Source organism: Erigeron canadensis, chromosome 8, assembly GCF_010389155.1.
Source record: "Erigeron canadensis isolate Cc75 chromosome 8, C_canadensis_v1, whole genome shotgun sequence".
Taxonomy (NCBI): domain Eukaryota; kingdom Viridiplantae; phylum Streptophyta; class Magnoliopsida; order Asterales; family Asteraceae; genus Erigeron; species Erigeron canadensis.
This window is the reverse complement of record NC_057768.1, coordinates 31,884,470-31,899,096: the sequence shown is the minus strand read 5'-3', so window position 1 is coordinate 31,899,096 and position 14,627 is coordinate 31,884,470. Positions and strand designations below refer to the sequence as shown.

The following is a 14,627-nucleotide window of genomic DNA, read 5'->3' as shown; positions in this document are numbered from 1 at the left end:
TCACAAACCGTGCATCGTTAGACGAAAAAAAAAACATGGGTAGTCTTAAAATTTCGTCCTCTTTCATTAGAGATGCGACTTGATATATTTTTGACAAACTTTTAAATTCGAAATTTTTTTTTTTTTTAGAATTTTTTTTTTTTACCTGCACATGTGTAGGACATACCTACACATGTGTAGGATGTAAACCTACACATGTGTAGGATGTGTATGATGTATACCCTACACATGTCCTGCACATGTGTAGGACGTCCTACACATGTGTATATCCTACACATGTGTAGGATTATCGCTAAAAAAAAAATTAAAAAAAAAATCAAAATTTAAAAGTTTGTCAAAAGTATATCAAGTCGCATCTCTAATGAAAGAGCACGAAATTTTAAGACTACCCATGCTTTTTTTTCGTTTAACGATGTACGGTTTGTGAGATAAAACCATTTGAATGAATTGGGTGAAAATGAGGAGAGAGAAAATTAAATATCATCAAGATCAAAATCAATGGTCAGGATTGGTTCTCACGTTCTTTTTTTTTTTGATGGTTCTCAAACTAACTTTCCTCTACAAATAGAATATGAATAAATTAGTTAGCATTTATTTATTGGTGATTAAGATTAAGATAAGATGAGTTAAAATATATTTAAATGGAAATTGCATATTTTGATCCTTGAAAAACCGAAATCCTATCGCAATCCTTCAAATGTTTCCCGGTATTATTTTGATTTTTTTGAAAACTCATGAATTTGCCGTTAACTCAATTTACCTAAAACTAATCCCTTTTACCAAGAACTCATTTAATGCCAAGCTTTAATTTTAAAAAAATTATGTTAATTTTTAGAAAATTATTCTTCATTTAAATTATTAAATTTATTTTTGCATAAAAACAACTCTACTCCGAAAGGATATTGGTCGTTACTTTCAAAAGTGATTCATCAATTCCGTTATTTTCTTTTATCTATAGTACTTATTAAAGAAAATACCCCCATGTTGAAAGTTACATGGAAGAAAATGTCTAAAATATCCTTCTATGTAATATTTTCATCTATCACCCTTAAAATATGTAATATTTTTATTTAGCACTAAAATATTTTTACTTACACTACCCCTTAACATAAATGATTAAGTTATACTATCAATCCTTTATTTTTTAAAATATCCCCATTAATAATTTACATCAATCGACGTCTCATTTACCACAAATAGTCGCATCTACCACCACATCGTCGCCGCCACGACTACCGCCGCATTGCGTGGGTAACGTGCTAGTCATGTCAAATTATTATTCACTAATCATATGTATTGTTAATATTAAATTTTGTAATCACAATAATAGATTTAATTTATTTATTATATAAAATATTGTAACATGTCACTTTGTATTTTTTTATCTTCATTTTAATAATGATTAGTTAGTTAATATTCAAAATTTTAATACTCAGTTAAAATATAATGTCAAAAGTTAATATTTTTTTTTTTTTTTTTTTTGAGTTCGGATTCAATATGTGAAGATGAAAATGAATCTGATTATAATTGTATACTCAAAATTTTAAGAATATAATTAAGGTGTCTTACATAACCCTCCATCCGTTGATTTTGGGTGTACTTGTCAAAAATTAGGCACAATATATTACTTTATATTTAGCGAGACTAATGTTCAAGTAATTAACTTACCATATATATCATAAAAACGTTTACTATTAAGACGACCTCTAAGATGGAACTTAGTATTACATAAAGTGCTATCCATGTATGTGGTATATCATATTTTCACTCAAATTAGTTGTATTATATCCTTATTGTTTCAACTTCCTAATATTAAATTTGGTTTGATGCTAAAGAAAAGAATCATTTCGTTGTACACACTAAGTTATGGACTTCTATATTTGGTGATATTCATCTTAATGTCTGATATAGTTATTATTAATACATATATTTTTTTTAAATGGATAATTTTATTTTTGAGTTATTTTTGTACTCTTATGGTATTCACGTTGGTAGTATAATATTGTTTTGGTTTTCATTTTGTAGGATTGTAGCGATTCATCATTAATTAATTGTAGTGAATTATTCAAAAAAACTTATTGTTTGAATTGTCTATAACCAACCGGTATCGTCATGCGGGTCATAAAAAACTATCTTTTATAAAATGTATAGCTAAAGGGGTCATAGAAAACTATTTTTTTTTATTAATATTGGCTAAAAGTAATATGCGTATCATTTTTATTCTTTCAATCCATAAGAAATCTATTTTGTTATATAAAACTATTTACTTTTTGTTATAACAATATTGTTATTACATTTCATTTATGATGAATTTAATAAAAAATAAAATAGACCGGTGGAACGCACAAATTTCACCTAGTTAATAAACAAAGTTATGGTTGGTTAAAGTTTTTTAAGTTGAAATGGATGTGAATTCCAATAGTAGTTCATAATTTTTTTTTGGAACGGCCGAAGCAATTTATAAATAAATAAACCCATGATACTCCCTTATAATACAAACTAAGTATTTTATTTTTGTAATCTCTTAATCTCTTAAAACATTTATTACATACATCTTTTATCTACTAAATTATCTTCATTAACTCCTTAAATCACATAAATTATTGAGTAAATTACACTTTTCGTCCTTGAAGTTGGCACATTTTTCACTTTTCATTCCTAAAGTTTAAAAATTACAATTTTGACCCTAAAGTTGGCCAATTTTTTCAATAACCGTCCCTCGCCAAACGTCGTTAAGTTTCAGCCGTTAAGTAAGTCACGTGCAAAACACGTGAGGGACTGAAAGTGCAAAAAATTACAAGTTCAGGGACGAAAAATGAAAATTACTTTTCTAGTTGTCGGAAAACTTCATCTTCTCCGGCTGAGTGGCCGGAAAATTCACCGGAAAACTTGGAATGTCGATATCTCACTCGTTTCTTCGAATTAGACCACGAAACCACCACCAAACTTCTCAAAATTCAATTCCGCACGAATCCTAACAAAAATTGATCACCTTCAAACACCATACAAACCATCCCCACCTTTGATTTTCATCATACGACCACCACCTAGCTTCCAACACCCCACGGTTCACCACCACCCCACAAACTGTTCACCACCACTCCACGACTACCCCCTTCATACAACATCCACGACACCACCTGTTCGCGTTATAACTGGTCGGCTGTGTTGGTTATATATAAAGGTGGTGGTGAGTTGTAGCAACAACGAGAGAGAAGGGGAGAGACGTGAGGGATGTTGAGGGGTAGTGGTCGGCTGCTGTTACTTGTATATGGTGGTCGCGATGTTTGATGGTTACAAAGGGGTGGCGTGAGGTGGTGAGTTGAAGGTGGTTGCGATCTTTTTAATTGTTAGGATTCGTGCGGAAATGAATTTTGAGAAGTTTGGTGGTGGTTTTGTGGTCTAATTCGAAGAAACGAGTGAGATATCGACAGTCCAAGTTTTCCGGCGAATTTTCCGGCCACTCAGCCGGAGAAGATGAAGTTTTCCGACAACAGAAAAGTAATTTTCAGTTTTCGTCCCTGAACTTGTAATTTTTTGCACTTTCAGTCCTTCACGTGTTTTGCACATGACCTACTTAACGGCTGAAACTTAACGACGTTTGGTGAGGGACGGTTATTGAAAAAATTGGCCAACTTTAGGGTCAAAATTGTAATTTTTAAACTTTAGGGATGAAAAGTGAAAAACGTGCCAACTTCAGGGACGAAAAGTGTAATTTACTCTAAATTATTTTACATCAATTATCTATCTTACTCACCACCGTTGCCACTATAAATCGCCACCGCCACCACCAACACGTCGTCGCCTACACCAGCGCATTGCGCAGGTATTCCTCTATTAGTTCATAATTCTGGTTGGCAGACAATATTCAAACGTCATCTGGTTGAATCTTTAGTAGGAATCTTAGAAGGATTCCATTCATGATTTTGTGTATATATTAGGCAGCCTCATAAAAACTTATCTTTACAAAATCAAAAACTTATTACTTTTAAAAAAGTGATGATGTCCAACATTTAATTTTAGCCATTTTTATATATTAAAATACAATTGACCTAATAGCTTATTAACTAATCATAACTTTCGAGTTAATCAAATTGACTTTTGCTGATGTCATTTAACAAACTTTGTTTAATTAATATATAATAATTATTTGATTAAAAAAAGTCAACCAAATATATATATTAAGGATATGTAAGGATGTTTTTATGATTGGAGATAAAATTATAAAATTTGAAGGAATTATAAAGATGTATAATGATTTGTAATGATATGATGTGGTAGTTCAAGGACACCTAATAACGTCCTTAACATTGGAGATAGTCTGAGTTATTGCTCTTTCAGTTAATTGTTCTATTAATTGAATATACTCGTTGTTCAAAAAATTTTGAATAATACTCCAGCATTATAACTAATATATATACTTTCCCATACTAAGAATAAAATATAATTTTATATTTTTTTCATTATTGTGGTCATCTTTGTTGCTCTATTTCTATAGTTTACAACGCTTTGAATATCAAACTACAAATCTATAAAGACGAATTGTGTTTGGCAAATTCAAGTTTGAACCAGGAAAAAATATTATTATCATAAGGTTACACAACACTTAATTAATCCACAATGAGGTGGAAGTGGAATTACGTTTTCCTTCTCATCTTAAAACTATGCATAATGATGGCATGAAATCGCATGGATGTGAGTGTGATCAAATGAGAACCACCACGTGTTCGCAACAACTATACTACTCATTCATTCTTAGCATATAGACTGATTGACACATAAATCATCTTAGAATTCAGATAATGGGTTACTCAAAAGAAGTGGTTATAATAATCCGAAAAAAGGAATCAAACCTACGGGTGAGCATAAGGGTGGATGAGATCATTCACTGATACTCGTATAATTAGTCATTTACTGAACGACAATAATAATATTTAATCCCTACCAAAGCAAGATATGGAGGAGATAAGATGTACTCGTATGATTTATATATCTTTATTTTTACTCCCATATAAAAGAAATAGTCTCTTTTTATTTTAGGTAATTCTACCTTCGAATTACTAGAATTACTCTTGACTTTTTATGTTTTGCCCTTAATAAATTATAATTTACACTCTAAACTTTTATTTTAATAACTAACACTTTAAGTCCTTATCTTCTAAAAATTTATACTATCACAATTACATCAACCTATACCACTTGACACCACCTCCACCATCAATAATACCATCACCGACACCATTAAACCGCCTTCCCCACCACCACCGCCGCATTGCGCGGGTACCATGCTTGTATAGTTTTACGAGCATAGTACATGCGCATTACGGTGGAATTTTATAACCACATTTTTGGATGAATACATTGGTTATAAAGTGTCAAAATTGTAGATTATAAAATTGTGTCGATTATTTTAAAACTATATGGTATTTTAGTGTTGTAGTGTGCAGAGAGACATTTTAGGAACAATAAATATGCTGAAAAGAGTATTTTGAGGAAAAAAATATGCTTAATCTCTTAATCAAATTCAAATTCTCTTTATATGGGATTAAAGATATATATAACTGACTATATATAATATTTATCAAAATTGAACCACCAAATTGTATCAAACGACAAAACCCGAATCAAGGATAAAAAATTCAAGCATCCACAAGTAACTAACTACGCTAACAACAAATAAATAAACTCCTCATTTCTTAAATAAGTGTCTAGTTTTTAATATGTATGTGTAAAGAATGCATGTTTTTTTACTCAATTCTTTCTCACTTAAAAAAATAAACAAAAAGTTAAATAAATAAAGTGTCGAAACAACATACTAACAAAATAAGACACCATGGTCCTAATGCGCACCTAATAGGCGAGGTGGTGTTCATCCAAGCGCCTATGAGATTTGTTTCCTGCATATGACATAAACATATATACTGTCCTCCCTAATGGACCGAAACTCGAGGCCCAAAATCCATCCGAACAAACCCGACCCATAGAAGCCAATACCCATTCGGGTCCAATGTAATCTTTATTATTATTAAAGAAAGATTATTTCTAAAAGAAAAAAATATATAGTGTCATATTATAATTTTTCCTTACATTTTATATAATTAAAAAGATGATGTAATATTAAAAAATATATTTATTTTAATTTAACATATTCTTTCTTTGGTCTATCATAGTTCAAAATTTCTATTTAAATCTTGATGAAATATTTATAAATTTAAATTAGTGATATTTTTTTATTTCTACCTCCAAGTAAAAATTTATTTTAGAGTTAAAATACTAACTACATAGGTTTAGCTCCTTTAGTGTTTCGAGTTTATGGTTATAGATATGTGAATTGTGTTTTGTTTTTATAGGTTGTAGATTATATTATTTTTATCTACCGATGATGTTGTTAATATTATTCTATTTTGAAGCTTCAGTCTTATTAATATCATTGAATTCAATGTTTGGTAATGTTAAGATTGAGATTTGACTCCTATAACAATTTTTATTTTGTATATATAACGAAACATATTTGCAACGACCCAAATTGAATCCGGGTTGATTAGGTAAGTATATGTTTAATTAAATAATTGTGATTGCAAAAGCAACAACCCCAAAAGTTGAGGGATGAAAAGTGCTAAAATTCACCAACCAAATGAGAGGCACACATGAAATTCTTCCAAAATGTTATGTAATTAACACAATAAAAACAAAAAGAAAGAAAAAAGAATGCATTGGTTTTTAACAAGACGGCTAAATAATAATACCGCATTCCATAATAGCCTCACAACATTATCATTAGGGTGGTCGTCGCATAAAAGAAGAAGAAGATTCAGAAGGAAAAGTAATTGTAAATTGGAGGAGGAGGCAAAGAAGAAGATGGTGACGTTAGTGGTAGCCACCACCATTGACCCTGCATCCATTGGTCCTGCCTCTGCCCTTTTGTCCATGCCCGGCTGGCACCCTGGCCCTTCTCTCCAGGTATATATAACTTTTGGGTGTTTGGATTAAGATTAATTATTATTATCATTTAATAAAGTATGCAACTTGTCACATTTTGTTACTCTGTTATTGTATGTATGTGGACATGGGGTTGATATTGGATTTTTATGATGATCTGACAGTCATATAAGTTATCACTTTAGGAAAATCGGCTCCAAGTCACCGGTTTCTAAAGTTATTTACGGGGCGTTTGGTTGTTCTATTTTTGTTTTCTAAGAAAACATGAAAAACAGAAAACGCGTTCTAATCATAGTTTTCTAAAAATGTTTTACAGGAAAACAATTAGAACGACATGTTTTTTAGTTTTCTAATTAGAACGCTTTTTCAAAATTTTTATTTGTTTTCTAGAAAACGAAAACCCCTTTCATTTTCTGAAAAATTAAAAATGAAAAACTAGAAATATTTTCTACAACCAAACAAACCCTAAATGTAGGATACGAGAGCTTTTTGTGGTTCAAAAATAGTTGCATACGATAGTAATGAGCTGAAAGATTGATACACTATAGAAAAAAGGGAAAAACTTGATACATTTTACTACCCTAAGATCTTCGAAGTTCCTTCGTTTACTTTTAAGCCTTGTTTTTAGGAACTAGCCTTTTACCCGCACAATGTGGTGGAAGCAAAGTGATAACATTTGTGTTACACAGATGCCTGATATGCCGTATTAGGTGAATGGCACGTGAGTTGTGTAGGTTCTGGCTATAAGGTCAGAAATGAAAGTGTGAGAATTGAGATTAGTTCATGGGGTGATCAAAGGGTTGACCTTTCGTATGCTTAGTTTAAGACCGTTGTTTTAAGACTAGGCCCCATTCATGGCAAGATTGGGTACATTGTATTAGAATTGGGAAGGCCCCACAAGATAGATGTTTTGTATAATGGTAGAGGGTAGATCATTATTGCACACGACCTCGAAATCATTCAGGGACGGCTTACTTAGTATTCATTCGTAATGATCAGACTGAGTTTTGAAAAGTTTCTATGCTTAACGACTTCTACTTTCGAAAATTGTGGTTTTGATGTTAAAGTTTTTGGTGTAGGAAATTGAAAGTTATGTGAACAAAGAAGTAAGGCTATTGAAGCATGATAATTCTAATGTTAGAGAGGATCATTTGGATAAAAGATGGGAGGCTGCCACTGGAGAGGTTGTGGATGAAATTATATTTCTTAGCAGGCACTCGGCTGCCTCGAAGCGGCCTGCGCTAACCATTCATCCAATTGGTATATGATTATGTTACAAACTAATTAGTAATGAAATTAGAGTTGTGTGGCCTATTATATATGTTGTAATTGGGCATTGGGTGTTAATTATGACATATCTATTAGGTGTTCCTCATTTACGAGAAGATGAAGTTCCACCAGCAGGTGGAAAACCCGGATGGGCTGCACCTCCTAATCCTCGAATGGGGCCATGGTTACAACTCTTAAAGGTCATTGCAAATTCACATAATCTGACACCTGAATTTGAGGTATATGTAATTCAGATGGTTTTTGGATATTGATTTTAAAATTAAAATGAGTGTACATTTATATTTTGCACCTCTTGATTGCTTATCGTGATATGTGTGTGTTTGTGGCACATATGTATATGTATGTATTTTATTCTTACTCCACCATTTGAAGTCTTGAGATATGAAGAGGGTGTTGGATTTACTGTTTTACATTTACAAGTTAAAAGAACAGAAGCATGTATAAACTCTATGTTATACAGTTGATTATTTTATATTGCATAATCATTTGCCAAATACACATTCAAAGACCCTGGGATTCATGTAGGTGGTGAATCTTGCAATTAAGACAAATTTCCTTTGCCTTACAACGCGTGCAAATTATGGACTTGTTTGATTGCCTCTTTGTTTTGCACGTCATATCTGATAATCTTCTTATGTGTTTGGTGTGTAGGTTACATTTGAGGCCACACATCATGGACCTCTGACTGATTCTCCGGCAATGTTTGTAGAAATTGGTATGTATCAAAAGGGAAAGCTTGTAAAAGATTTTTTTTTTTTACCTAATGATGAATATCAATCTTTGTTTTCATAGTTTTAGACTTTGAGTATAGACTTTGAAACTTTGAAAGGAAAGCCTTTGCTCCTTTGTTCTTTACACAATTGATTAAACTCTCCGGAAGCTATTAATACTCTTGTTTTGATGTTATTATAATACCAGGCAGCACTGAAGAGTATTGGAAGAGGCAGGATGCAGCACAAGCTATTGCTTTAGTTCGGTATCTCTTTTGAGCATAGACTTAATTGCAACTTAACTTTTTTTTTTCTCTGCTATTTGTTACTGTACTGCATATCCACCAACCAAAGCACATTATACTTGTACTACTTGCTCAGCACCAACATGATCCTCGCCTGTATCCTTTGTATCCTACATTGGCTATTAGTATACTGGAAATAAGTTCGCACCACCGTTTGGACCTTCTGATCTGACCATACCAATAGGCTATTGGTGATTACCCATTCTATAACACAGACTGATATATATTCTCATAAGTTTTGTAGACTTTGATAATCATCACTACGGTTTGTATGCTAAGATTTATAGAGAGTTCGGCAGAAAATAAAGATGGAAAAAAGGGTGTGTTGGGTAACATGTCAAACTGGTTTTGGGTCAAAACAAGTTGTTTTACAATTGGCTTAATCCCCCCAAAAAGTGTGTCCGAAAACTTGAGATCCTTATAGACAATTAATGCAGCAAATACAGTTACAAAGATGATCTTATAAAAATAATCGATTTTATAAATAAAAAGTGATTTAGGAGGTTTTATGTATTATCATATACTTAAGGGGACTTTCAACCCTTTTCCTGTTTAGCTTTACTTTGACTTGTTCAATCGATTGCATATAAAACTTAACCAAATTGGACTCCATTAGTTAATGAATGACCTTCTATGCTTAGCAAGCCCAATTAAATGATTATTTGTTTCTGCTGTTATGTTGTAGTTAGTTTGGAAAGGACTAGGGCTTGACGGAGGAGTTCCTGTTGGAGATTGGTGCAGGTACAGATCGTCTTGGTTTAGTTTTTCCATGAATTTTCAGTGTACATCAGTTAAAAGACATGGTGGATAAACTTGTATACAGAAAGACTTGTGTATGATGAAGCTGTTGGAATTATGTTATTCTACGTTTCTTCTTATATTGTTTTTCGATGGTGTAGGAATAATGGAAAAAACAAAATTCTTCTTGGGTTTGGCGGTGGACATTATGTCCCCAGGCATATGGATATAGTTTTGTAAGTTTTGAACACCTTTTTTACCTTAACTTATTATCATTTCTGCTGGTACATTTTTTTAAGATCCAATTGAATTTACAATCATAGTAGTTTATGTTTGATCGAGTTATAACTTCGGCCAACAACACTTTTTGGTTTTTTTAAGCATGCTATTATTTTCATAATAGAGTAAAAAGTAATATGGTAACACGGCAGTAACATCTCAAGATTAGTCGGTTGGACCACTCATTACTTTAGGATAATGATTCAGAGTCTCTTAAAGGTGTCTATATAAGCAGGTTAATGTCATAGCTTCATTAGGGTAGTTAGTCTTATCCTGTCTCAGATAGGTTTTACGAATGTGAAATATGACTTCGATAGTGGCCTAGTTACCAGTTAAAATTTGAAGACTATTGCGTTAGTACCCGAGGACTCGAGGAGTTTGTCATGGCACATTTTTCTTGAAACTTTATGGAAGCATAGGTAATTTGATGCCTGATGAACCAAAGGCTATATATTGGCTGTAAATGAAAAGTGGCAGTTTGAATAGTGTTCTGTATGGACGGTTAAAATGATGAACCTTTTTCAGGAAGAATGATGTTTGGGTTGGCCATCTGCTATCGAGTTATTCATTGCCAATGGAAGACAATGGAGATGCAGGAGTTGGGGGAACTTGGCGGGAAGCAATTAAAGTTGCATATGAGGTTACTAAATCAGCGTTTCCAGGGGGAGAAGTTCTCGCTCATCTCGATCAAAAGTAAGTATAACCAATATGTCTTAGGTTTGTTTAGCATTATTTGTTGATTTGATCATACATGACATTGAAAATACTTCTTATTTGATTGAGTCGTGTTTAAGAATCTGCTGTGTGGTTATAACACAATTGCTAACATAATTGCAGGAGCTTTAAAAGTTGGCAGAAAAATGCTATATTGGATTATTTGAAAGAGCAGAATATAGACGTTGGCAAGCCTTCTAATTTTTGCTGAGTTCTCCTGAAGGCTGAAGCTGTATAGAATTATACATCTTTTTGATGACATTTATTTTTCATGAAATCTAATACTTCACATTGATATCTGAAACTACGATTTTCCAATCAGAGTGAAAAAAAAAAAATCACTGTTGACTTGCATACATAATTCCAGGTAGCATTTGAAATAGTGCTTGTACTAACTTGACACTGCATATGTAGAAGTGCTATATTAGATTACTAAAGGTTGGCAAGCCTTCGATTTTTGCTGATTTCTCCTGAAGCTGAATAGAACTATAATACATGCCTGATGGCATATTTATTCTTCTGGTACTAATGTACTGTACCCACCCATTGTCATCGTTACGAAATCTAGCACTCACATTCATTAATCTGAAACTACAATTTTCTAATCAGATGGTGAAAAAAACAACACTCATATTCATAGACTAGTACTAATTTGATATCTAAAATCCAATTCCAATTTCACACAAAAACTCGTATGCACACGTTAATTCTTTCTCTTTTCATATATCTTGCTGATAATGAGGTTAAGCATTACAGGCAGATATGTAAATCCAACTCGCACAACAGTTCACACGACATAAGGTTCCAACACATGATACTATAGGAACTCCAAGTGTTGGCTTTTTACATTATTGAACTTCTTAGAGCATAAGATTGCAGATGCAACCTAGCATTTGCAGCTATGGCAATGGACTCTTCATCTTGCTTCTCTTTCGCCACAGCAATTGCAGCCATGTAAGCTTCTTCTGCCTCTTCCATTTCCCTTACTTCCAAGTCATTCATATCATCCTGCATATTATTATATTATGCAATATATTAGACAAGTTATAGATCTTGCAATGACTTGAAACCAATGCAGATGCTACAAGAGGCATATAGCTTACTATTTCAGGAAGGTGACCATTGAGGGGGACAACATCATACTCTTGGTCCAAAAGGGTAAAATTGTCATTCGACAAGCCTTCAAATAACATTGTATATGATGACATCTCTCCTTGAACTGCATTCAAATCTTCCTGGAGTTTTTCAACCTTCTTGTTCGAAGTCATTGCTTCCCACTGTAACCTTTCTACAGCTGCTTGTTTATCAGCAAGTTTAATCTGTTATAAAAGCCGCCAACCACATAACATAGAGACATTAGTGTTGAGTACCAAGTACCATTCAAGTCACCAATAAGTATTATTTATAATTATGATAATGTGCTAATAGCCTAAATCATTTAGATAATAGGACCTTGATATAATTGAAATAAATAGAGATTTCCTAATCATACTTAACTGATTGATTCTTTACGATAATTTTCGAAATGTCTTTCAAGTCAACCGAACCAGACCAATTTCAACCCGTACAATAAATTACCTATACTGTATGTGGTTAATGGAAATAAGTTGATCCACCCAAGCTACCCACCTGCTCCACCCATATCTACCAGTCTACCACTAATAAAACAGGAAGTATACAACACATACCTTTACGTCGGCTAATTGTGCTTGAGTAGCACGTAGTAATGCATCCTTTTCCGATGCCTGCTTTTTCATTTGATCAAGAATGCTATGAACAGAACTAATTTCATTTTTTGAAGCTTCTGCTGATTTTAAAATTTCATCTTTCTCTAACAACCGTCTTTGAAGATCCTCCACTTTTTCCCTCAATTCGGCCAATTCTTCCCTTTCCTTTGTCAAAATTGCACTCGAGGAAAACTTAGATAAACCATCAGCACCTCCATCTTGTTCATTGCCACCATTTTCCCTGCGCTTTTTCCCTGGAACCGATTTAGCATTCCCACCTTTTACTTCAGCCATCTGAAAACATCACAATATGAATATCTTCTATCGATTCATGGGACCAAAACTATAATCCTTGATATTCCAACAAACTCACTTCTCCAGAAACACAGGCCATTGTGAACTTAAGTTCTATAATCTGATTAATCTCGTTCGGATATATATGGATCACTTAGTTACTAAGACTGGAAAGGTAAAAAATCCCATCAACATTTCTGAGCTAAGAAGACTAGGTTTTAAAATTTAAAAGTCGGAATACTACCTTTATTGTGAAAAAAATGGAAGAAGTATTATTCATCGCTATCACCTTATACTAATGTATCTTGTGCAGTCTGTGCACCTTGTCATCAAACAAGGCATAGGTGGAAAAGTTGAAATTCTTCAAAATAAGGGGCTATGGGCATGTAACATACACTAAAATATCATTGAACTAGCTTGCAAGTTGTAAATTTGGTCTTTTCCTAATATAGCACAAGTTGATAAGCACCTAACTTGAAGTGTAAGTCTAACCTCTCTAAGTAAATCTTACATATTACGCAACATGATTAGCTAAAACTTCAACTTTTAAAAAGTCATGTAAATGAGGAAAAAAATATCAGTAAAACATACTAAACCGATGCTATATATCAATAAAGTTCTTCATTCCTTTTCACCCTATTTTCTGACTAAAATATTGTCTGATTCGATGAATAAGATAGCATACTTATTCAACCTCAATAATATTGAATCAAAATGCTTCAAGTTTACATAACTCGAGTGACTAATTACGTCACGAAACATGAGAGAAATTCATCTAAGCAAACTCTAAAACACTACACTACTACATTTCTAATCTTAAGCCCCAAACTTGATAAATATAGTATCATTTCGACATTTCGTAAACAAAAGTTTAAACCTTTGAACTAATCGAATCGTCATAATCCAACTAAGCAATACAAAATCAAAACTTTCAAAATAAATTCAAACATTAAAAAGCAAATGTAAGTTAAACTAATCCCATATGAAAAAAAATTTTACCTTATTAGAAACCGAAGGTGTCTTCGTATAAATCATTGACCCTCTACGCGTATACGAACTATTCACCTTTGGATCCTACAAACACAATTTCAAAAAAAAAAAACATTTCAAAAAATCCCAAAATCAATGAACCCTAATTCAATACAAAATAGTACATGATTAAAAACGAACATTTTTAATACAAATTTCAAACAAAGCTACAAACTTTACTTATAACAATCAAAAATAAAATATGCCATGTTCAAATTAACACACAGTGAGTGTGTTTCTAGTGTGTGAAAACTGAAAACATACAATTAAAGACTGAACAAGGGGAACAATCTGAACAAGATCATTATAAAGAACACGGTCAACATTGCTGCCGGCGGCGGCGGCGGTGGAATTTGAAAATGCAGATGGGTTACGGTGATGGGTCGGTGATGAAGGGCGGAGATCTTCGCCGGAAAGCCATGAAGTTGGTTCTCCGGCACCAGCAAAATTTATGTTGTCATGTTCGAAATCAAAATGGTGTTGTTGAGATGATTGATGATTATTATACATTTTTATTTTTGTGTTGGTATGAAGGGAATGTGAAATGGGATTTAGATATAGAAACTGAAAAAAGTTTGGTTTTTGAAAAAGAAAAAGGAGAG

The 14,627-nt window shown here is 32.8% G+C and overlaps 2 protein-coding genes across 3 annotated transcripts; one reads left to right on the top strand and one right to left on the bottom strand.

Annotated features, from left to right (window-relative positions):
- Positions 1-6,707: 6,707 nt before the first annotated feature.
- Positions 6,708-11,329, top strand: LOC122611265 (D-aminoacyl-tRNA deacylase-like). 2 transcript variants are annotated; one of them, XM_043784265.1, is made up of 9 exons: positions 6,708-6,960; positions 8,019-8,199; positions 8,305-8,408; positions 8,881-8,944; positions 9,148-9,200; positions 9,930-9,985; positions 10,144-10,218; positions 10,787-10,954; positions 11,099-11,329. In XM_043784265.1, the coding sequence occupies exons 1-9, from the start codon at positions 6,709-6,711 to the stop codon at positions 11,184-11,186; spliced, it is 1,041 nt and encodes a 346-aa protein (XP_043640200.1). In that variant the 5' UTR covers position 6,708; the 3' UTR covers positions 11,187-11,329. The 2 variants fall into 2 exon arrangements, with proteins under 2 accessions (XP_043640200.1, XP_043640199.1); XM_043784264.1 differs by having other exon boundaries at positions 6,709-6,960; positions 8,305-8,447.
- A 341-nt stretch (positions 11,330-11,670) lies between these two features.
- LOC122611266 (protein MICROTUBULE BINDING PROTEIN 2C) lies at positions 11,671-14,627 on the bottom strand. The gene is made up of 5 exons (XM_043784266.1): positions 14,290-14,627; positions 13,996-14,070; positions 12,664-12,996; positions 12,079-12,294; positions 11,671-11,983 (listed from the first exon to the last, which is right to left on the bottom strand). The coding sequence occupies exons 1-5, from the start codon at positions 14,533-14,535 to the stop codon at positions 11,819-11,821; spliced, it is 1,035 nt and encodes a 344-aa protein (XP_043640201.1). The 5' UTR covers positions 14,536-14,627; the 3' UTR covers positions 11,671-11,818.